Source organism: Fukomys damarensis, unplaced genomic scaffold (assembly GCF_012274545.1).
Source record: "Fukomys damarensis isolate Sample0158 unplaced genomic scaffold, DMR_v1.0_HiC HiC_scaffold_25, whole genome shotgun sequence".
Lineage (NCBI taxonomy): Eukaryota > Metazoa > Chordata > Mammalia > Rodentia > Bathyergidae > Fukomys > Fukomys damarensis.
Genome location: NW_022900937.1, coordinates 15,981,498 through 16,006,926, shown reverse-complemented (window position 1 = coordinate 16,006,926; position 25,429 = coordinate 15,981,498). Strand labels below are relative to the sequence as shown.

At 41.4% G+C, this 25,429-nt stretch overlaps 1 protein-coding gene across 4 annotated transcripts in view; it reads right to left on the bottom strand.

The window, feature by feature from the left end:
* Snx1 (sorting nexin 1) overlaps positions 1-25,429 on the bottom strand; it is a 38,275-nt gene that overhangs the window by 12,004 nt on the left and 842 nt on the right. For 2 of the 4 annotated variants that reach the window (XM_010641192.3, XM_010641191.3), the window contains exons 2-5: positions 10,808-10,919; positions 7,849-7,973; positions 6,921-6,987; positions 946-989 (exon numbers count right to left, since the gene is read on the bottom strand). In XM_010641192.3, coding sequence (XP_010639494.1) covers positions 946-989; positions 6,921-6,987; positions 7,849-7,973; positions 10,808-10,919 — 348 coding nt within the window. Of the gene's footprint in view, positions 1-945; positions 990-6,920; positions 6,988-7,848; positions 7,974-10,807; positions 10,920-24,387; positions 24,664-25,429 lie in introns of those variants that run through there. The other 2 variants (XM_033756125.1, XM_010641190.3) reach the window with 2 other exon arrangements.

Here is a 25,429-nt window from a genome sequence, read left to right as displayed (position 1 = left end):
CAGGGTGCTGGGATACATGTATGCACCACTATGCCTGGCTTTGTTTTTGTTTTGTTTTTGAGATGGTATCTCACTATTTTGCCCAGGCTGGTCTCAAACTCGTGGGTTCAAGTGACTCTCCTGAGTAGCCTCCCAAGTAGCTGGGATTATACGCATGCACCACCAACCCAGTTACGCTGTGTAAGTTTTGAAGACATTAAAACTGTATTTAAAAAGACCAGATACTAAAAGAAAGTGTATATACCTTGTAAGAACTGCGGATTTTAAATAGGCAATTACCTTTGGTTTAGCATAATCCACCAAAGTAGCTCTAAGGTACATAGTTCTTAATGGAAATGAGGCAAAAATGAGATATACTCTATATCTTAATAATTTACAGCCAAGCATGGTAGCACATGCCTGTAATTCCAGCACTTTGGGAGGCTGAGACAAGAGGATGACAAGTTCAAGCCCAGCCTGGGCAAGACAGTGAGACCCAGTTTAAAAATTTTTAAATAATTATTTTTAAGGGCTGGGCATGAAGTTCAGCAGGAAAACCCTAGGTTCAACCTTCACTACCATAAAAATAAAATAAAACAAAAACAACAAAGCACTGGTGAAGTTTTACTTATAATATTGGGCATGACTGTAATCACAGCACTGCTGAGGCAGGAAGATTGCCATGAGTTTGAGGCCAGCGTGGGCTACATAGTGAGTTCAAGGCCAGGCTGAACTACAGAGTGAGACCTTGTCTTAAAAAAAGAATATTGGAAAGGCTCAGTCTAGAGTACTCAGATAAGATTACCAAAGGGATGTAGGCTGGCTACATCTTGAGTAAACCTGAAAGAAAATGTTGGCAAAGAAGCCAAACGATACCCAGAAATACTGTGAATGATTAAGGCAGGCTTGTTGGTAGGAGCACTCGAGTTGGTTGAGATGGACATCGACAGGGTCACCAGGACTCACCTGTGTTGTAACTTTGTAGGCCACATAGGCATTCATACCATCCCCTGTGGGAGAAGAAAGCAGCAGAGGATTATCCTTTAAACCAAGCAATACTATGCCAGTAACATTTAACCAGGAGCCACAAGCCTTAGGAGCTCTGTAGAAGGGCAAGAAGGGCTTTTTTCATCACTAAATTTTATATGCAGTCCTAGAATCCAGTTCCTTCTTTGCCTCTGGACTTCCACAGCAATTATCATGTCCTCACGGATGCTGGCGGGGCCCAGTGTGAGTCAGACAAGACAGTCAGCCCTGTTCCAAAGCCAGGCTCCATTTATGCCCTCCACAAAGCAGCAGTGGATACTGACAATCCATCAGTTGTTCCCTTGCCAATATTTGGGCTGGTCACACACATCTGTCTGAAACCAAACAATTCTCTTCCTGTATAAAGCAGAAGAAGGAAGCAACTGATGCAAAAGGAAACAAGTAGTTCTACCCTAGGCCAGCTCTGGGCTTGGTTTTGCTCTTTCAGAAATACCATCACGGCCCCTCCTCTGTACGGGCAGACACTGACTCTCTGATCTAACATGTTCACCCAGAGCAAAGGGCTTGGCAGGAAGACACTTGGGACTGCCTGATGTTACACAAATCTCCCTTTCCTGGAGGAATTATTTTTATGAAAAAGCCTTTCACTGTTAAATAGTCTGGGATTCAAGCAACTGTTTTTCTCTGTGGTAGTGTCCTGACCTAGACCACTTGGAGAGATAAAGACCCCATTGACTCCCTGGACTTAAAAGACACACACTGGAACCCAGACAGACACAGCTCTCATGCAGGACTAGGGTGTTCTGGGTTGGTTTGGTTCCCTTTCTCCTCATCCCTGGTTCTTTTCCACATCAAACAGGAAAACTTAGGTCAACAATTACCAGTTGCATAAGCTCCTAACCTGGTTTGTTCTGGGTTGAGAAGGGGCAGTCCTGGATCAGCCAGGTCTCACAGTGCAGCTTGGTTTCAATGGGATGCCTGGAAATGTCTACTTTTCTAAATGTACAGAGAAGATGAAATTTATACAGGACTAGGGGGCATGTTTGCTCTTCTTCCACAATCTCTATATCCAGAGAGGGTGCCCCGAGCCAGGCGGATCGCTGCAAGTTCAAGGCCAGCCTGTGCTACACAGCAAGACCTTGTCTCAAAAACAAAACAAAACAAGGGTACTGACACAGAAATAAGATAAGCTTTAGGTGCTGGGGAGGGCAGTGGTGAGGCAGGCTTGATGGGGGCAGGGAAGTCTGCAAGCACCTGGTGGGGCCCTTTCCTCCCAGGGTCTGGGCACCCTGCACTAGCCCCCACCCCTGCCCCGCCCAACCCTGCTCAGCCAAGGAAGACACTTAAACCTGGAGGTGAAGTGACTAATTCAAGGTCACACAGTCCCAGGGAATAGAATCCTGACCTTTTGTTTTCCTGGTTGAACTGCACTATCTTGTGAACCTACACCATTTATTTTATGGATAAAACCACTGAGATAAGGAACAAGGGACTGAATAGTCACCACCTCACTCCTGGAGCCTCACACAACTCTCCCATTCAAGTGAACACAGGTGAGACATGATCAGTGCTTACAAATGTGACTTTCTAGCTAGGGTCTTGGGGCCTAAATTCTGATGCAATCACTTGTGTGAAGTTAAGTCTGTAAGGAATCTATTGTTAAATTCTACAATGAACTTAACAGAAAAGAAAAAAATTATTAATAATTAAAGGTTAAACTGATGTTCAGACTAAATTAAATGGAAGTCTTAGAAATGAAGTAACTGAAGGCTAAAAGCTTGGGAGAAAATGTCAGGAAGAGCCGGCCTGCCACGCCTGTACAGTGTCTCATTCATGCTGCTGGGGGACCATCCTGCCACCCCGAGAAGAATGCTCTCCAACAGATGAAAGCTGAGCTGCAAGGGGGAGACAGCTAAAGACCATCTGACATCTTTTGAGCACCTGGATCACAGCAAGCCTTGACTAGTGAAACCCGGGATGCTTCCTTTACACAAGCCTACACTTTTCCTTTTAGTTTACCATCCATTTTGAGAATTTCATTTGAATTTTTGTCACCTGTAGCCAGAAGTGCCTTGACTAATCAGTGCCATAAATTGTATGTAGTTCTTAGAAAAAATAAAAAAAGGTAAGCTTTAGAAATTATTCTGATTACTTCCTTCCATTCCCCTCTAGACAACTTATACTACATTGCCTACAGATGCTTACCGCTGGAGGGAGAAATGCGAGCTTACTTTATAAAAGCAGTATTCAAAATTTCATTCACTGAAGAATAGTCAAATGTCCAAGAAATCAATCCCATATATTAGTGCCATTAAAGAAAGTCCAAATGCAAGTGTACATAAAACAGCCAGGCAAGGTGGCATGCACATCTGTAATCCCTGCATCCTGGGGAGCTGAGGCAGGAGGATCCTCTGTTTGCCAGCCTGAGCAACTTAGCAAGACCCTGTCTCAAAAATAAAAAGAGGCCAGGGATTTTGCTCAGGTGGTTCTGCTGCCTGCCTCATAAGCATAAGGACCTGAGTTCGATCCCTGGTATCAAAAATAAATAAATAAAATAAAAAGAAAAGAAAAAAAGAGCTGAGGATATAGCTCAGTGTGAAGGCCCTAGATTCAATCTCCAGTATAGAAAACAACAAACAAAAACCCATAAACAACAGCAAAAGCACAACAAAGTAGCAAAGTAGGCTCTTCAGGTACCTTTCTTCTAGGTCAGCTGCTGTTACTAAAGTAATGTGTACAAAAAGAAACACAGTGTGGATGTAAGATCTGGAAATGGGCTAGTAGTACAACAGTTTTAAAATGTATGCAAATTTCCTAATTTCAGAAAGCTGGAGATGGTATATGCAAGTACCAAGACTCTAAAATGAATACCCTGGTAAAAGTGCGATTCTGTTTTATTTAGATGTATGTAGGAAGAAGCAGAAGGAAGCTGAATAAACAGCCCACACAAACAAAAATTGCTGTGATAAAGATCAGGGCCTGCATATAAAAAATGTTTTAATGAGCTAGTTTCTTGGATTCAACAGGCCTAAGAATCCAGACCACAGTACAAGGGAAGGAAAGTTTATCACCAAAAGCAATTCGCATTCAAATAAATCAGATCCATGAAATGATTACTTTTTACTACTGGGATAAATTATGTCCCCTCTAAATACACACATTAAAGTCTTAACTTCCAGGACCACACGATGTGAGCTTTTCTGGAAACAGTCTTAACAGATGGAATCACGTTGAAATGTGGACCTAGGTGGGTCCCATTCTAACGCGATCAGTGCCTCTGTGAAATTTGTGAGACTCAGACACAGGAGAGCAAAGAAGGAAAGCGATGTGGAAGAACAGCATGCAATAAGGCTGAACTCAGACTGGTGCCTCTGCAGGCCAAGGAGCATCCGAGACGACCAGAATCTAGGAGGAGGGAGGGGACCCTCCTGGAGAGAGAGAGAGAGAGAGAGAGAGAGAGAGAGAGAGAGGGAGAGGGAGGGAATATACTCTGTGATACCAGGAGTTTAGACTTCTGGCCTTCAGAACTAAGAGTGTGTTTCAGGTGCTTTTTTTTTTTTTTTCTTTTTTTGAGACAGGGTCTCACTATGTAGTTGAGACTGACCTGGAACTCACTATGTAGCCCAGGCTGGTCTCAAACTCACAGTGATCCTCCTGCCTCAGCCTCCCAAGTGTTGGGGTTATAGGTGTGCACCACCACGCCTGGCTTCAGGTGCCTTTAAACAACCTAGTTTATGGTAATTTGTTATAGCAGCCATAGGAAGCTAAAACACTCCTGATGTAAGGAATGTGACTTACTGAAGCTAAAACAATTAGTACCAGTATTCTAAAGCCAGGTGAGGTGGCACACACCTGTAATCCCAGCACTTGGGAGGCTGAGGCAGGAGGATCGCTGTGAGTTCCAGACCAGCCTGGGCTACATAGGGAGTTCCAGGTCAGTCTCAACTACATAGTGAGACCCTGTCTCAAAAAACAAAAAACAAACAAAAAACAAACAAACAAACAAAAAAAGATTCTAATCATTCATACGTTTCATGTCCCAGATTTAAAGCAGCTAATAAATTATTCTAAATTATTTCTGTTTCCTTCTTTTTCCTTTCCTTTATATCTTCCTTCCCTTCTTCCCATTCTTTCTCCTTTCTTTCCCTTTCACTCCCTCCTTTTTCTTTCTCTTTCTCATTGTGGTACCGGAGGTTGAACCCAGGGTCTTTGCCCTGAGTTATATCCCCAGCCCTTTTTATTTTGTGAGACAGGGTCTCACTAAGTGGGACTTGGACTTACAGGCACCGTGTCTCAGCCTCCCAAGGGCTGGGATTATAGATGTGTGCTACCATGCCAGCCTTTAAAATTAAGGTGGTAATAGAATATTCATAAGACTAGACTATTAGGCAAACTAGAGTCCTAGACATGTGACCCAAAGTTCTGGTCCTGGCTTTACTGCTGTGCTCTAGTGGGAGAGTTACTTTCTTTTTGGTCCTAAATTTCCTGTACCAAAAGATGAGGGAATTATATGTGACGCTCATAAACATCCTACCAGTACCAACAGTCCAGGAAAAATAAATACCAACAGTTTAATGACAACTGGCTTTTTGTTTGTTTGTTTTTAAGGAGGAAAGGTTTATTTATTTATTTATTTTGGTACCAGGGATTGGACTTGGGTCCTTGAGCTTGGGAGGCAGGTGGCAGAACGACCGAGCTAAATCCCCGGCCCAAGGAAAGGTTTACTGTAGCTCATGACAACTGTTTTGGCATAAAGTCTAATTAGATTTTACACATCCCTGTCCTTAGTTCCAAATAGACAAAGGATTAAGAATCACATTGTTCCTCTTGTTATATTTTTTCTGTTAACCATATAAACACCACCCTATTGAGGAGGAGGAAGTTCTATATAACTTCTTCTATAAGGGAGGATAGCTGGAACAAGAAATTGTTCTCTGCTAATCTTTTTTTTTTTAAACCAGGGATCAAACTTGGGATCTTGTACTTGTGAGGCAGGTGGCAGCACCACTGTGCAAAATCCCTGGCCGTCTGATAATAACTTTACTAACTTGGGACAAAAGTGAGCATCCTAAAAATCCAAATCTAGTCCAAGTTAAGAATTATGCTCTTTGAAAATCTAACTCCAATTTCACTATAATTCAACTTGAATTCTTTAGTCCTTCAAGAGATGGCAGATTTCCCCTTTATATTAGGATATCAACGGTGTGTGATAGATAAATAATATGTAGCAAGAGTTTCCAACTACTACTACTACTAGTACTACTACTATTTTTTTTACCTTTCTTGTTCTGAGATCAAACCCAGTACCTTCACACTGAGCTACATCCCCTAACCCTTGTTTTTTGTTTTTTTTGGTTTTTCTTGGTACTGGGAATCGAAGTCAGGACCTAGAACTTGCCAAGCAGGTGCAGCACCACTGAGCTATATACCTGGTCCGCCTAGCCCTTATTTTTTGAGATAGGATCTAACTAAATTGCTAAAGCTGCCTCAACTGGGCTCAAATTTTTGATTCTTCTCCCTCAGCCTCCCAGAGTGCTAGGATTACAGGCGTGCACTGTGTGTGGCAGTTTCAAACTTAAGGGAATAATAAGTTTTGTTATCCTCAAATTTTAGAACATGTAGCTTTAGCATGCTTAAATGGAATTTATGATCTCAAAAGGGAATGAAATGGTTTTATTGACTCTGAGGGGGGAGGCAATGTTTGAGTTTTAAAAAGGGAATAGTATATTTCATGCCTCTGATTTCCTTCTTAAAGCTAAGAAAAGCCTAAGTAACATACTGGGTAACAGCTGTCTCTGGCCTTGGGAAGAGAGGTAGGGTTGTACCTTTAAAAGAAAGATACTGATTAAATGCTTCACCTTGGCTGGCTCAGCTGCAGAGGAAGGCACCCCTAAATTAGCAGCCCATGCTTTTTACAGCTCCATTCTGACATCAGCAGTCCCAAGGACACTTACCAATCTTCTCAGGATCGGTAATACCAACTGTCAAATCAAATTGATCCTCCTGTTCTTCTTCCTCTAGCTTTTTAAAGAAAAGACAGATTATGAGAGTTTATATAAAAGGGCTATTAATTTTACCCTAGATTATCTTATATCAACATAAGAAAATTAATATATACCCTTCTCTGTGTTAATGTTCAGCTTTATCCATTCTCAATGATTGCAATGAATGTACTCCCACCAGTTTAAGTTGAGAGCTAGATCACAGATTGGTTTTTAAAATTTTTTTCAGTAATAGGAATTAAACCCAGGGTCTCATGCATGCTGGGCAAGCACTCTAGTACTGAGCTACATCTTCAAGCCTTCTTTATAATTTTCTTTAAATTTTGAGACAGGGTCCCACTAAATTGCCCAGATAGGACTTGAATTTCTGATCCTCCTGTCTCCTGAGTAGCTGGGATTACAAGCATGTACTACCACATGTAGCTCATGGGTCTTTGATGCATCTGTTTCCTCAAAAACTTATTTTGACGACAATGAGTGATTACTAGATTTTGGAAGACTTGACTCTTTCAAGCGAAGGAGGTAGGAGAGACTAGATTCCTGAGTATGGGAGCTTCAGACACTAAATATGACTAGTGACCACTGAAAGCTTTTGCACTTTCCTCCAGGCAGTACAAACTCTGGTCCAACAAAGATTTCTTTATTGCACGGGTGGCGACCTATGGCACTCATGCCACAGCTGGCTATTTGTCATCACTGAATGTTCTAAAAGGTTCACCATGGCTTACTGCACTACATTGTGGCTGTCCATTAGCCAAAGGTCTCCTTCAGTAGTCATAAAAATTTTCTGAAGTTCTCACTCAACTGAACTTTGTTTGGACTGGTAGCCCAAAGTCCTAGAAAACTGAAAGCAATAAGACTAGTAAGTGCAGAGTCTCACCTCCTCATAGCTTGGCTGAGACTTAGAAGAATTTGTGGCTTCCTGTGAAGGCAGCGAAATGAGTGTTTTGGCTGGGACCTTCTTATTATTTTGTGTGCTGTCCAAGGATAGCTCCACTGTGGCATCTAAAAACAGTTGATAATTTAAAATGAAAGTTAGTAATGGGTCTTCGATGGCTGAGCTTTAGTTCTCTGGGCTGAAACACACACACACACACACACACACATGCAAAATAGGCATTCTTTTCTTTTCCTTTTTCTTTCTTCCTGCGTGTTTTTTGTTTTGTTTTGTTTTATTTTGTTTTGTTTTGTTTTTGTAGTACTAGGCATTGAACTCAGGGCCTTTGCATTAAGCTACACCCACAGTCCCCACCCCCTTTTTTTTTTTGCCCTTTTTTATTTTGAGATAGGGTATCATCACTAAGGTGCTCCATTGCCCGTGCTGGGTTCAAACTTGTAATCCTCCTGCTTCAGCCTCCCAAATGGGATTACAGGTGTGTGCCACCATTCCCAATTTAGTAAACAATCTTCATACCCAGAGGTTCTCACACTAAGAGAGCAAGGGCCATGAAATTTTTACATGGATAAATATAGAAGATGGTGAGGGAAGCCAGGACTTAGAGCAACATTTCCCTTTCCTTTTCAAACACAACTTCCTGGCCACCCTCTCGTAACTAGAATTTGGGCAGTAACCAGGGATTAAAAAAAGACTCCACAGCCAAAATAAGTGTGCCAATTAATTTGATTCTTGGAAGTCTTACTTTAGCACCTCACATGAAGCCTATTTATTCTTTTTTTTCTGCTAGTACTGGAAATCAAACTCAGGACCTCACACTTGTCAGGCAGGTATGGTGCCACTGAGCTACATCCCTGGCTTTTACTTATTCATGGGGGATTGAACTCAGGACCTTGAGCCTGAGAAGCAAGTATAGCACTGCTGAGCTACATCCCCGACCCCTATTTATTCTTATTATATTTGTTTGCTAAAGAACAGTATGATTTACAAACCAGTGATGTTTTATAAATCAATATGATAGAAGAGATACTGATGGCAAAAGTAGTATCAGAGGAAGAGTCAGGAAAGATATAAGCTAGAAAAAAGAGATCCCCAATTCTAATACTGTAGCACTTGGGAAAGGGTCGCTTGCCACACTGTCCACAATTATACTTTATATATGATTAATTTTTGGTTTTTTGGTACCAGTGATCAAACTCAGGACCTTGTACTTGAGAGGCAGGTGTGATGCAGCTAAGCTAAATCTACGGCCCCAATTAAGAGTTTAGATAATAGTGCAAAGATTAAATTATATTAATATATGCCATCCAAACGCAAAAAAACAGATGTGTGGAATCTGTGAGGTCTGAAAATCTTTCTGACCAAAGAAGTTTCTTGTTTTTGCATAGCGCTTCACTCAGATGAGCTGAACAACTCATTCTCAATGTGTTCTAAAGAGGGGACTTTTAAAAATAACATTAAGTGCCATTTTTAGGCAAAAAAAAAATGTCTTATGCAAATAAAAAGACTTTCAACTCACTAGAAGTTCTAAACATAACTGGTAGGCGGGGGATGTAGCTCAGTGGTAGATACCTGCCTAGCATGCACAAACCCCTGGGTTTCATCCCCAGCACCACCAAAGAGGAATAAAGCATGAACCTAACTAGTTCCTTTTTTTTTTCTTCTTATACAGAAAAAAGTATATATCCGTTTAGGGTTGGTCTCATCTGTAGACAGATATTCAGTTTTACTCAGGAATGTCAAGAAAGCTGCTTCTTCTTTTGCATTTGAAGTTAAAGAGACCAGAGATAGAGGTCTAGAAGGAACAATCAAGTTCTAGATGAGTACACTAATCAGTAAACATGAATCACTTCTACCAAGTTGTCACAATGTTACAAAGACAACCTGATCCCTCTATGTGGAAAGGCAGAATGGCGCTAACATAATCTGATCTTTCCACGAGAGTATAATGAACATATTATATGATACAGAATATGTATGTCCTGCCTCAGCCTCCCAGAATGCTTGCTGGGATTGCAGGTATGTGCCACCATGCCTTGTTTATATTCAGTCTTTGCTATTTTTTCCCCCCAGACAGGGTTTCACTATATAATTTGGGCAGGCCTCAAACTTGCTGCAATCCTCCTGCCTCAACCTCCCAAGTCCTGGAATTACAAGCATGTGCCACTACACCCAGCTTGCCATTTAATTCTTGAACTAATTTTTGAATATCTTCTAACAAGTCTCCAGTGTGGCTCTGCCACACTGTGTAATAATTCTACTAGGTCAGTTTTCCCAAAATATGACTCTGTCCCTATCACATTCCTTACGCAAAACTGCCATTGGCTCTTAGTTGGTATTAGGATGAAAATTCAGACTCATTACTGAGGTGTAAAGTCCTCTCAAATCTGTTTCCTAACTGCATTCATAGTCATTAGCTTCCCTGGCTTTGGCCTACTGAGTTTACTGACTGTCGTCAAATACATTTCATACTTGTCCAACCGTTTGAACCCTTTTTCTTTTTCTCCTAATTCTTATAGGAAGTCTTCCAAGATCACTCTAGACTAGGCATTACTGACATTTTGGGCTGAATGAGTCTTATGAATATATTTTGGATTATGAATCTTGGTCATAAAAGTCTAAAGCCACTGCTGCAACCAGTAGTCTCATACTCCTATGAATTCCTATGATTTAATATCCTCTAATTCCTCTGACCACATTTGTATTATTTATTTATTTATTTATTTGGTACCAGAAATAAAACTCAGGACCTTATACTTGCCAGGTAGGCATGACACCACTGAGCTAAATTCCCGGCCCCACGTTTTTATTATTGCTTAATAATTTAACTTATGTTCTTAAGATGTTTTATATTTATGTCTTTCTTCCTAAACCAGTAGCAATCTTGATCACAGGCCCTGTATTTTCCATGTTTTAGAATCTTCCACAATAGAACCTTACTTGCCTGCAAAGAGATCTTGTGGCTCTTGGTCTTGTTCCTCATGAATGCCATTTTCTTTGGAGCCATTATTGATGGGAAGTAAGGATGCAGTTCTCTTTGGAGACTGGGGCTTATTCTGAAAACAAAGAGGTAACCTGAATAAAACAGTATCATTGAACACAAACCCACTTTGAAGCCGGGTGTGGTGGCGCTCGCCTGTAATCCCAGCACTTGGGAGGCTGAGGCAGGAGGATCGCTGTGAGTTTGAGACCAACCTGGACTACATAGTGAGTTCTAGGTCAGACATAACTACATAGTGAGACAGTCTCAAAAACAAAAACAAACCCACTTTGCCTAGAAAGTGACTTTGGATGCATCCCTCAGTTGTTCCCACAGGTGTTTAGGAGAAGACAGGATCTCTAGTCAGGCAGTTCAACTATGTGGCAAATCATTAACAGTAATGTAAAGTCTACTGCTATTGTGATCACAGACCTAACCTAAGTTCATACAGTGTAGCGTTAATTTCCAAAACCATAACCTTGCTGAAATGCCCTACCCAAAGCACATGATACCAACATGGGTATATGTAAGCATGGATAATTTTCAAAAGAACTTGTCCAAATGCATTTCTCCTTCTCAGTTGTTGACCTTTATTCTTTCAAATGCTGATGGAGAACATTCTGATGACCAGGATATCATACTGGAGTCCAGGATTCAAGCTCAGACCCTCGCTTTCCTTTGCAGTATTGGCTAAACTGTTAACCAAAGCCCATTTGTGTAGATATTACTAACCCATGTGACAGGCAAAGTAAAGTGTAGCACTTTACAGCTAATGCTGCTTGTACATATGTTATCTTTTCATCTGTAACTCACAAAAGACAAAACTTTCAATCATACTCTACGTCAGGCTAGGAGAACAAAAACTAGTTGTGCTTGTCTAGTAGGCACACGGTGAAAATACAGTCTGTCCACGGCTTCTATTAAAAGCATGGATCACCGAGGATGGTGGCAGACACTTGTAATCTCAGCACTTGTCAGGAGGGCTGCTGCAAGTTTGAGGGCAGCCTGAGCTACACAGGGAGTTCAAAGCTAGCCTGAACTAATAGCAAGACCCTGTTTCAAAACAAAACAAAACAAAACAAAACTCCTCAGTGCTCAGACACAAAAAAGGGTAGGGTGGGTCTGCAGACCGGTACCAGAGGGAACAAAGCCTGACTGTGCAGCCCTTGAACAGAAAGCTGGGAATCAGGCTTCAAAAGCCTATGGAGCGGCACGCAGGGTTTTGAAGTCAGATCCTCAGGCCAACTCAGTTAAAAGACCTGATTTAAGGAGCCTCTATGAAACATTTGCTTAACAAATCTGAGGGAGTTTGTTCCTTGGAGACAGATCTTTTCTCACTCAACCAAACTAAGTGAAATGACAGATCTGTTGGGCCTACTTGGGAACTCTGAATTTGTAAGGCAAACAGCCTCCTCGATGTATTGGGGCTATCTTTCAGGGAAGAAGCTACTGCCAATATTTACACTTATATTAGCCAATAAGGCTTCTACTAGAACTTTTCTTTGAATGTGTATGTGGGGGGGGGGAATCCCTGCATACTAGGTGAATACTCTGACACTAAGCTGCGTCTCCAGCCCCGACTTTTCTGTTAATAAATTTTGATGGGCACTTAGTTTTATATAATTTAATGTTATACCAATTCTGTTAGACATAGTGGTTTGTCCTTAGGCTGCTTCCATAATCTTGAAATACAAAACAAAAACAACAAATCACTGCAAGTGGGCATGGGAGCACACTGTCTGTATTTCCAGCTGCATGGGAAGCTGAGGTGGGAAAATCACTTGAGCCCAGGAGTTTGAAAACAGCCTGAGCACCAGAAAGCCTAACTTAAAGAAAAAAAAAATCACTGCCAAAATTAACAGTAAAATCAAAATTAGCACTTCCCTCTGATTCTTACACTGCCAACCACCTTCCTACAAAACCACATCCTTCCTTCACGCCTACACAGCTTAGTGATCTCATAGAAGCCGCCTGATTTCTTTTAGCTCAGGTCCCAACAAAGCTGGTAGCCTCCAGATATATAGGAGAGACTAGAGTGCAGTATGCATTAAGAACGTCTGTACAGAAATATAACTTACAGGCCAGGGATTTAGCTCAGAGGCCCTGTGCCTGCCTCATAAGCTCAAGGTCCTGAGTTCGATCCCTGGCAAAGAAAACCCAAAAAAACAAAAAACAAAACCAACTCTTAGAGAACACTGAAGCAACGGAGAAGGCACAGTTAGAAATTAGTCATTTTAAAAACAACTAGAAGAATCTACTTCTATGATATGTGGTAAATAAAGCCAGCTTCCCACTTCTGATCTACCATCTAACCCAGGAGGTCCATGACTAAGAATACTTTCCGGAAGCCATGCCAGAATAGCAGTCTGTCTTTTTCTCTGTTAACAAACCGACAAACCCAGAGGAATGGGGACACTGCAGGGACAATTGGAACACTATCACCTGTCTCTCTTTCTCCTCCCTAACCCCTCTCCAGCCTAAACCATGAATTTGAGTAGAACTGTGATTAAGACCTGTGCTCCTCTCAGTAACAACTACCTGTGAGAACAGAGAACTGCTTTTAGATATCCCCTGGGCACCCATCCCCCAAACCATACATGGCTGTGTTCCAAGAAAGCAGAGAGACTCATCACCATACTAATTATCCAAATCTTCCTGTGGTTCTGTCCTTTGGTACCAGGGACTGAACTCAGGACCTTGTGCGTACGAGGTGCAGTGCCACTGAGCTAAATTCCCAGCTCTGTGGTTCTTTTATAAAATTATCTTCTACATGTATAAAACTCTGTCCTGCTTTTTCTCAACCACCTCAATATTTTTACATGTCATTGAGAATTGTACAAAACTCTCACTTTTAGTGACTTAACTCTCAATCATATGGGTATATCACAACATAACCATTTCCTTAAGGCCGGATATAAATTCTTCAATAGAATTCTGGGCATAAAATTCTCCAAGGCTCTCCTAAACTGCCTTCCAGAAAGACCATCAGTTTATAACCCCCCCCAAGAAGTGTGAAAGATGCTAAGTCCACAGTAACACTAAACATTTTTTTCTTTTAAATCTGTCACTAGGTTGAATGGTAAAGATTTCTTTGAACTCCAGTGACTTTAAGTTCTTTGCCTGTTTTTTTTGTTGTTGTTGTTTTGGGTACTGGGGATTGAACTTGGGACCTTGCACTTGCGAGGCAGGCCTCAGAACCACTGAGATAAATACCAGTGTTTTTTAATGTAAGTTAACATTATTTGGGTGCAACCTTTTCTTACTATGTTAGCTTTCTCTCTGGCACATTGTACAATATCCCTCCCAACCACATCTCTTTTCCTATTTATTTTATTTTTGTCCTTATCTAATTTATTTTCTGTTCATATGGACTGGCACTGCACAAACTCAGCTTGTTCAGGCTAAAGTATATCCAGCCTAAAAGGCATAACAATAATTCTCAAATTTTACTTAAAATCAAACTTACAGTTTTGTTTTGTTTTGGGTTTTTTGTTTTTTTTTTTGGTACCAGGGATTTGAACTCCGGACCTTGCACTTGTGAGGCAGGCAGTGGAACCACTGAGCTAAATCCCTGGCCCAAAATCAAATTTTAAAAGAAACCAAAAAAAGAAAATTGAGCAGAACCACTTTTAAAGATTAAAAAAAAAAAAAAAAGTTGAAACATGTTCATGTCATCCTGATTCATTCACACAGGAATCATGAGACGAGAGTCAATAAATAGCTTGTCATTAATATAGAGCCAACTGGGCATTATAACAGAACATTTCATATGCCATCTAAGGTTGAAAAACTATTATTATTAAGCTGGGCATGGGATGCATAACTATAATCGCAACTCTGGAAGGCTGAGGCAGGAACATCACAAGTTAGCACCTAGCCTGGGGATCTCAATGAGACTCAATCTCAAAGTAAAAAAGAGGGAGGGAATATACCTCATTTTGAAGACCATGTATTCAATTCCCAGTACTCTCCCCCAGACACAAAGGCTACTTTTACTTATTTACTACATCAACCTTGTGACGATTCTCCTGCCTCAGCCTCCTAAATGGTGGGATTAAGGAGTGCACTGCTATGCCTGGTAACAAAGGCTTTTTCCCTTTTTTTTTTTGGTCCTGGGATCAAACTCAGGATCTTGCGCTTGCGAGGCAGGCAGTGGAACCACTTAGCTAAATCCCTGGCCCATAAGGCTATCTATCTATCTATCTATCTATCTATCTATCTATCTATCTATCTATCTATTTATTTATTGGAACTGGGGATTGAACTCTGGCCCTTGGGCTTGCGAGGCAGGCTGTGGAACCACTGAGCTAAATCCCTGGCCCAAGGCTATTTATTTTATTTTTGTTTTTTTGAGACAGGGTCTCACTATGTAGTAGTTGGGACTGACCTGGAACTCACTATGTAGCCTAGGCTGATCTTGAACTTGCAGCATTTGTCCTGCCTCAGCCTCCCAAGTGCTGGGATTACAGGTGTGTGCCACCACACCCGGCCCAAGGCTATTTTTAATTAATATTATTGAGGTATAATTAATATTGGAAAGCTAATTTTGAATCAACCCTTAAACTTTCATGAAAAATTTATTTTGGAGGTAGGAGAAGACACACTGCTTACATTGAATGGCAAAATCAATAGTAAAACTAGGTTGTTTTATATCTCCCACCATGGCAGTACTAGGGATCAAAACCAGGGCCCTCACACTAAACTACAACCCCAGTCTTATTTAATTTTTAATTTTCAGAAAGGGTCTTGCTAAGTTGCTAAATTACCTGAGCTGGGCTCAAATTTGTGATTCTCCTGCCTCAGCCTCCTGGAGTATTGGGGTTACAGGCATGCACCATGATGTCCGGTTTATAATCCATACTTTTTAAAAAACTCTCAGTAGCAGGCCAGGGATTTAGCTCAGTGCTTCCACTGGCTGCCTCACAAGCACAAGGTGCCAAGTTCGATCCCCAGTGCTAAAAAACAAACAACAACAACAACAAAAACTCTCAGTAGTTAGTAAGTCACATAAATATCCATCTATTTGAAGGGGATAAATCGGCAACAGATGAAAATAGTACATTTGTGATGTAATAAAGCCAAAGAACTTCTTTGCCCAAATTCCCCTTGCTCTTTTTTTTATACAGAAGCAACATTCTTTTTTTTTTTTTTTTTTTTTTTTTTTTTTTAAAAGAAAAAATTTTTTTTTTTTTTTTTTTTTTTTTTTGCTAATGGATAGCATTCCTAGCTAGGCTATCTAACACTTGCTTATTCCTTTTGGCTTTCAGTTCGAGTGGGTGGTTCTAGTGATAAGACTGTGTAAAAGTTCAAGAGCTCTGACTATACGAGCCTAGAGACAGACACTGTCCTAATTCACAGAGGTAAATCTGCCACCAAAACAGCACCTTTGTTAAGAGCGAGCAGTTATTTTTTTGACAATTACCAGCCTCAAGACTATGAGGTGCAGGTCAGTAACATAACTTCCTTAGCTCAGGAAGAGACTGCTGCCTCTCAGAGCTGACACAGGCTTTCAGTACTGAGAAGAAAGAAGTACCAGTGACTTCCCTTCAGGGTAAGTAGTAGCTCCTCTCTGCCCCACTCAGAACCCATGCCTCACACTCCGAAGACCCAAACAGGTTATGTGGGTACTGACAAAATTCTCAACTGTACTAAGGATCGAATCCAAATGAAATGCCAAGGTAACACAGCTTCTAAGGAATACTCACTGTTCTGAGAAAATTAGTATATTCTAGTGAGGCAAGATGGGGGAAACGGGCTTTGTGATCACACCAGTGTAACCAGACAAAGACACGAGGAATAAATCAGCCCCAGGAGCTACACTCAGATAACAGGGCAGGCATACAATCTCTAATACCAGCTTGGGCCGGGCGTGGTGGCGTGGCGCATACCAGTAGTCCTAACACTTGGGAGACTTCGGCGGGACTGCCAATGAGTTTGAGCAGGGCCCTGAGAGACCTCAACTGGAAAGGGCCATCCTCCACATACCAAAAGCAGCTAAACATGCGCTATTGAATTCGCTGGTGTAATTTCCTTACTGAAATTTTTGGGTCCTAAACTAACAGATCATACTTAGAAGGGTCCAGAAATACTGCAAAAGGATCAAAGTGCTAATGGGTAGATTCTTGTTTAAAATGTGAAAAAGCACACCCCGTTCAAATGTGCTCTGAAAACAGAATGAAACCCCAGCTCTCCTTTTGACTACCAAAAGAATAAGCCAGAAAAAGTTGAGCAATAGGCTTTTCCTGGAAACGAGATACTTATGGGTACTTGCTGTAGCAACTCTCAACTACTCATGATTTTATTGATGCTAAAAGTTACAGAGGACTGAGAAGCCTTGAGGACCAAGGTAGAGAAATTCAGTGTTCTTTTTCCTCTTTCCCCTAATCTAACCAAATTAAATAAATTTAAGGTAGATTCATATTAGTTATCTTTTAAGAAGTCTCTCCAAAAGTGCTTTTATAACTACTTTTATTAGCTTTCTTCCATAATTCTGAGAGCTAAGTTGCCTATCAGAATAATAATAAGTAAGTTTATGTACTTCAGGGCAATATAAATTAGAAGTAAAACTTGTTTACTATTTGAACTGAAAACTAAATCTTTAGCGATAACACCCATTGTTAACTTTTTCAAGAACTTTTTTTGCTATAGGGTCTTGCTGTATTGCCTGGGCTGTCAAACTTGAGATCCTCTTACCTCAGCCTCCCAAGTACAGTACTTCTAAGAACATTTGTATCATGTGAAATTTCACTTTCTGATCTTTAAACCAGATCTCACCACCTACCTGTGAAATTAGCTCCAAAAAGAAGTGTCTGAAGCAATGTGCCAGAACCCTAACTACTGCCTCAGCCTCATGGGTGCTGGGATTATAGGCGTGTGCCACCATTCCCGGCTTGATATTAGCTTTATATGACTAGACCACTGAAATACATCTTTCTTTAGGACCATGTTATCAGACTCACTTTCAGAAGGCTGGCTAAGACTACAAAAGGGCTTGTGTCAATAAACAGTGAGGACAGAGAACACCAATACTGACCAGTTGAACCATCAAGCTTCTTATGGCATTTTTTACTTTGTTTTTAAATGGAGACAAAGTTTATTTGAAAAAGTAATAGTGAAGACAGGGAGATAGTGGCTTGCAGCACAAGCATGGGCTTAGTGAAAGAGAAAAGAGCAAGATAAAAGTACACCCTGGGGGACAGTGTGGGCTACTGTGAGGAAAGCCATGATAGCCAAAGCTTTGTTTTTCTGAGACAGTCTTGCTACATAACCCAAGGTGGCCTGTGAATTTGTCATCCTCCTGCCTCAGCCTCCCATGTGGTGGAATTACAAGTATGCATAACACTTGGCTCTGTTATGGCTTTTAATAAAGCTACATCCGGAAACAAAGAAGTTATTCTCTGAGCATCAAGGATTAAAAAGAGCTCAGGTGGGATCATAAAGTAGTGCAACCACTATGGAAAGCAGCGTGGAAGGTCTTCCAGATACTGAAAGCAGAACCACCTTATGGCCCGGCAGTCCCACTCTTGGGTATACATCCTACAGAACTGGAAGCAAGGTCTTGACTTCTGCATGTTTATGTTTAAAGTAATACTTTTCACAATAGACAAGAAGTTGAAGCAACCCAAGTGTCCACTGGTAGATGACTGGATGAAGGAAATGTGCTATGTACATAGGATGGAATATTATTCATCATTTACAGCACAAGCATCAAGGCTTCACACTAGGTAAAATAAGCTTGTCACATAAAGACAAATACATTATGTGATGAATCTAAAGTAGTCAATGCCATAGGAACCATGCCGGGCACTGTGGCATATGCCTTTGGTCCCAGCTACCAGGGAGAGGCTGAAGCAGGAGGATGTCTAGAGCCCATGAGTTCAAGACCATCCTGAGCAATATGAGAAAATCTCAACAACAAAATCGTAAGATTATAAAGTCAGAATTGTGATTACTAGGGGCTAGGAGCGAAGGAGAAATGGGGAATTACAGTTTAGTGGTTAGTTTCAGATTTACAAGATGAAAACATTCTGGAGAATCTGTTTCACCATAATGTGACCATACTTAACATTACTTAATTCTGTAGTTAAAAATAATTAAGACTTCCAGGGCCAGGGATTTTGCTCAGTGGTTCTGCCGCCTGCCTCACAAGCACAAGGTCCCGAGTTTGATCCCTGGTACCAACAAAACAAAACAAACAGATTTCCATATGTGGTGACAACCTGTCATCTCAGCACTTGGCAGGCTCTGGCAGGAGTTCCAGGCCAAACTGAGCTACATAGTGAGTTTGAGGCCAGCCTGGACTACATAGTGAGACCATGCCTAAAAAAAAAAGATGGTAAATCTTCTGTGGTTTTTAACCAATTTTTCAAAAAAGTTGATTTGTTAGCTGGACATGATGGTGCATGTCTGTAATCCCAGACCTCTGAGAGGCGGAGGCAAGATCACAAGTTTGAGTTCAGCCTGGGCAGCTTCGTGATTTAGCAATACCATGTCTCAAAAAAATAAAAAAAAATAAAAAGGGGTGGGGATGTAGCTCAGTGCAAACTTCCTGGGTTCAATACCCAGTACTGAAAAAGAAAACAAACAAACAAACAAAAGCTGTTACCCCCCTCACCCATGTATTAACAAATTTAATAACAAAATGAGGGATGGATTTTAAAATTTTAAATTAATTTCTTTCTTTCTCTCTTTCTTTTTTTTTTTTTTGGCTGTCTGGGGTTTTGAACCCAGGGCCCAGGGTCTCAGTCATGGTAGGCAAAGAACTCTATCCTGAGCTGTATCTCTCACCTTAGGGTTGGATTCTAAAAACACTGTGTCCTTGCCTGTCCACATACTAATATATAACTTACATTTCTATAATTTTCTACAGTCTTTTTGTTTTTGTTTTTTGAGACAGGGTCTTACTTTGTAGTTGAGACTGACCTGGAACTCACTATGCAGCCCAGGCTGGTCTCAAACTCAGAGATCCTCCTGCCTCAGCCTCCCGAGTGCTAGGATTACAGGCATGTGCCACCATGCCCGGCTATAATTTTCTACAGTCTTATACAACACTGTCAGAAGCCAACTCCTACCAAAACTTTTAAATATAGTACCGATAAAAGAAAATTACATTGTTCATTAATCTTATACAGGAGTGGATGTATATAAATAGTTTTTTTACCCCCACCCCATATAGTCCAGGCTGGCCCCGAACTCTCACAGTCCTGCTTCAGCCTCCTAAGTGGTGGGATTACAGGCATGTGCCATCACATCTGGCCTCTGTAAATAATTCTTAATTAATCAAGGACAAATTATTCAACATATGACTTTTCAAGTCCCTTGTTATTCATTCTTTATCCTATTTCATTCTCTAATCACTTATTTCATTCAGAAATAAGAGTAATGTGGAAAAAATTCTAATTGGCCTGACATATCACCAAAAGAAGATGCTAGATTTGACCAGAAATTAAACTGAGGATATTGTTTATGTTTTCTTCCTCTCAGCATGAGAAAAGTTACAATTCTTTGTTTTTATTTAGAGATAAATCTAAATGTGGTCCTGGGTGTGCTGCAAAAGGGGGCCAGGCGTGTAAACTCCTGGGACGGCAAAGAGAAGCATGTGCTTCAACTGTAATCACTTGAGAAGTTCGCAAATGAGACTAGTGAAGTCTGTCTCTTACTGTATTCAGAGAAAAGAAATCCCACTGCAGAATTTAAAAAGTTAAAAAAAATTGTTAACTGAGAAGTCATATATCTGAATTCAATTCCACATCAGAAATTCAGCTAATAAATTTTAGGTTCACAAACAGGCAGAAAGAAGGTAAAAGGTCTTTGTTTTTCTTAAGAATCAGAACTTCACAAGCTGGTCTCTAGTAAGCAATGGCTTAAATTTGTTTTAATGATTTTCTATAATGTCTCTTACTCAAATAACTGGAGTATAGATTCTGAGATGAGGATCTTAGGCTGCTCCTTCTATAAATCAAATCACTGTACTAACAAAGTCTTGAGCAACAAAGGAGAGCAGATGATGATTAACAGCAGCAGCTGTTATATCAATGTCCGGGAAATTACACACATACCATAAATCACTTTTAAATTTTACAAGCTTCAGTTACACAATTCTTCAGTGCCATTCTTTGCCCCCAAAATGTAACAAACAGCATGAAGATTTATTTAAATCAATAGGAAGCTACTGAAGTCATTAAGTGTCTACTTTGATGGCTTTTAGCTAATCAAATCAATCTTATTACTAGTTGGTTTTGACTCTGATAAAGTATATTAGGGTTAACTTCTCTAATCCATTATTAGATTTTATGGTTTTTTTTGAATACTAAAATAATTCCAGTTTACAAAATGCTCATCAACAAGCCAGGTGTGGTGGGCAAGCCTGTAAATCTAGTACTTGGGAGGCTGAGGCAGGAGGATCTCTGTGAGGTAGAGGCCAGCCTGGGCTATATAATGATTGCAAGGTCCTGTCTCACACACAAAACAAAACAAAACAGGGCAAGGGATTTAGGTCAGTGGCTCTGTGCCTGCCTTTCAAGTGCAAGGTCCTGAGTTTGATCCCCAGTACCAAAACCAAGAAAAACCCAAAAACCCAGAATGCTCAACAACAAATACAGCTCAAGCACTCAAAGCAGTTAAGTACTCTTTTGTTATTCTGTGGAAGGAGCGCTGGGGATTTAGCTCAGTGCAAGGAAGGAAACCTTTAAGTGATTCACAGATATTCTAATTGAATCCAGTTATAATTGGGGGTAAATACAGTAGTCCAGTCCCCCCCAGCCCACTCCCTTGGAGGCACAAGTCCTTTATACATAGTTCATGGCATTTACATATAACCCACACACACCCTCATACTTAAATCATCTCTAGATTATTTACTTATTTTTTTGAAGTATAGATTACTTTTAATACCTAATACATGTAAGGTTAAAAAATATCATATCAAATAGATACTGTACAAATAGATTCCAAATACATATTGGGGAATGGGGAGAAAATGTTCAAATGAGAGGGGAACAAGGGAAGGGGGAAGGGGAAAGGAGAAAGGAGAAAAGCAAAGAAGGGACGAGGAAGAAATGGAAACAAAGCTTTTTGGGGGGTGGGGTACCAGGCATCAAACTCCGGAGCTTGCACTTGTGAGGCAGGAGGCAGGCAGTGAAATCACTGAGCTAAATTCCAGCCCAAAGCTTTTGTAAACAAGGATGGGAAGAGAGATTGAAGGGGAGGGAGGGGAATAGATTAAAAAAAAAATAGAAACAAGGTACATCATGTACAGGTACAAATTTCTTATGTTGAATGTGATCATGTATATCTAAAATGTACCAATAAAAGAAAAAATATTGTATCATTTGGAGGAATAACAACAAGAAAGTAAGTCTGTACAGTATATGGTGAGTACAGATTTATTTTTCCCCAAATATTTTCCGTCCATGGTTGGTTGAATCCACAGATGCCAAAGCCAAGATAGAAGGCTCCAACTGCACTATCATTGTCTACTTCATAGGTGAGGAAAATAAAGAGAGGACCTTGCCTAAATTTAAGCTAACAAACAGAGCCTAGATTTAAATCAGACTTCATTTTATTTTATTTTTCTGGCAACGGGGATCGAACTTAGTACCTTACTCCTGCGAGGCAGGTGGTAGAACCACTGAGCTAAATCCCCCACCCTAAATCAGACTTCAAAGCCCACTCTTACTTTATTTTTTATGTTTTTGGTTTTTTGAGACAGGGTCTCACTATGTAGTTCAGACTGCCCTGGAACTCACTGTGTAGCCCAGGTTGGTCTCGAACACACAGAGATCCTCCTGCCTGAGCCTCCCGAGGGTGTGAGCCACCACGCCCGGCCCAACTCTTACTTTATTCTTCAATAGCGTTCTGTAAAATACAAAAGTGCTGCAATCCCCTATCATCTCTGACTCACAAAGCATTTATTCAAATGTAATTCGTATTTAACAGCTGTTTAAGAAAACAGTTTAGGGCTGAGGAATCTGGATCTTGGCTTCCTCAAGATTAGTATCAAGTACAGATAGCATAAAAAATGGCGTACAGGTATTTGAGTTTCCTTGGCAACTCATCTTTCCTGGATCAAATCTAAGTACAAATAGTTATACTTCCTGTGGTAAAACAAGGTCATTCTGACCCCCTCCTTCTCTCAGCTATGAAGTAGGCAAGGGATTTCTGTAATTTTACCATAGTGAGGTACAATGCCGCCATAAACTAGTGTATCACAGCCTCCTGAACTTCCTTAGAGAAAAGTACTTCCTAGAAAATAACTTCTCTTCTGGGTCCCTTTTTTGGAAAATGAATCAACATTTGCCTACGTAACCAATCAATTTCCGTGCCAAAATTTTAATTTTTTAGATAGTCTGAATAGCTATCAGCTATTCACTAGCTTTTTCTCCATGACTTGTGGGAGACTAACTATATAAAGATTTGTTTAAAACGGGTTTTTTGTTTTTTTTTCTTTTTCTTTCAGCCTAACAGACTTCATTAGACAGTTGCTGTTATAGCAGTATAAGCAAGCACTTTATGAGCTGGGATTATGGACTTAATTCCTGAATATAGTACAGGCAAAACTCTAACCACTTTCACGGCAGTTATCTCCAAAAACTTAAACCGTTTTTCCGACGTAAATGAGGCCAGCCTCAAACGTTTTCTGACATACGCTGCATAAAGAATTTAAAGCTGTTTAACTTAGTACTTACTCTGAAGGGAACCATTATCTAAAATAGGAAGATAAAATTCACAGACCCAGCACTGAAGAAGTTTACAGTCTGGAACTAACTGTACCATGCCGGATGAGTCAGTATTCTCATAAAACAGCCCCAAACACATCCAGTGGTTCCATAACTGATTACCGAGTTCCACATTCCACGTGTAAAGATTATTTGCCTTCATAATTAACTCTTACTAGAACCATGGATATTTACTGTGGGAATCACCATTTCCTCCTCACATATATAACTGCGCTCCCAATGAGATATTGTGCATTTTAAACATCCCTTACCAGAACAAAGCTTTCTGGTCTTGGTAGTGATTTATCTGACAAGGCCTTCTCTAAAGCTTTTGGCCTATTCTAGGATCAGAGGAGTCACCTAACTTTTATAAACAAAGATCCAGAACGGGTCTTCAGTAAGCAGAGGTTAAGTGTCAGCAGACAGGAGATCTGTGGGCGGGTCACTATCCTGGTAGCGTTGTTCGTGCTAAGAGCAGTAGGCAAGGCAAAGGAAGCTCTGCCCTCCATCCCTGTCCTGTCCTATTAAGTCGGCCTGGCCAAGCCACAACCTGCACAACAGCCCAGTGCATCGAGGGGTGACCACACGGCAGGCCAAGGACAGCTCTGGCGGCTCTAGGCTGCTGAGGACGGCAGCGAGGCCACCACACCCCTCATTCCTTACTCTTCGCTCCTGCGGCCGGGAAGCCAGGCCCTGCGGCCAGGCGCTCACCCCGAGCCCTGAGCCCGGACTGCCGACCCCGGGGTCGGGTCTCTCAGGCTCTCTCACCCCAGCCTCCTGACATTCGGAGGCGCTCCCCTGCCTGCCGACCCGAGGGGGTGAACTCACGGCCGCCGCCGCGCCGGTGAAAATGTCCTCCCCTTCGGTGTCGCTGTCCCCAGCCTCGGGTTCTGAGCCCCCCGCAGCCCCCTCAGACTCCGGATCCAGGCCGGGAAAAGGTGGAGGGAGTCTCTCCGAAGCGCTACAGCCACCACCTCCCGACGCCATCTTCCTCCACCCGCGGCGGAAGCCGCAACAACAACTTTATAGAGAGATAGCGCCGCGAGCAAAGCGTTCCAGCGCTGCGAGGAACGCGAGGGCCGCGATGGACCTTGCGGGACCCGCGAGCAGTGCTGGGGCGGGGCCCCGGCCGCAGCCCTGCAAATCCGAGCCCTGAAGCCGAAGCCGAACGATTGCCGAGGCTGGCCCAAGGGGCAGAGGAGGAGCTGGGGGCTGCGGGGCTCCTTCGTGCTCTATTACCTAGCCCGCTTCTAAGATAGCCTTTGAGTAAAGGAGCCTGCAACTAAAAATGTTTGAAAACCTACGCACAACACATACTCATGCCACGCACAGTGCCCCCACAGAGATTCCATAAGGATTTTTTATTGAAGTCTCTGAGCAGACAGACTGCTGGAAAGTTTTTCCACTTATTCTTTGGACCACATTCAGTTAATTCATTCAATATATACTGAGCGTTTGCTGTGAGCCTGGAACCTGGCTGTGCGTCTGAAATGAAGAAGCTCATGGCCCACGAGGTGTTTACAATTTGATGAAGGAGGCAGCATGTTAGTGGTGAAGTGTGCTGTGGAACAGGGAAAGAGGTTATCGATTCTGCTTGAAGAATTCAGGAGGCCTTAGAGCGGGATGAGACCTCAGTGTATTAAATTTGGTTGGAAAGATGTTAGGATTAATTTCCGTGGAGTAAATGAAGTAGAATAAATGGCAGGAAAATTGTTAAATTATGAGCATGGACCTAAATGATTTATTGTCTATCATGGGACAATTCTGCAACACTGTATAATACTAACGTTTTGTGGGGGGTACTGGTTGATACTGGGGATCTAGGAGCACTCTGCTACTGAGCCACATCCCCAATCTTTTTGTCTATCTT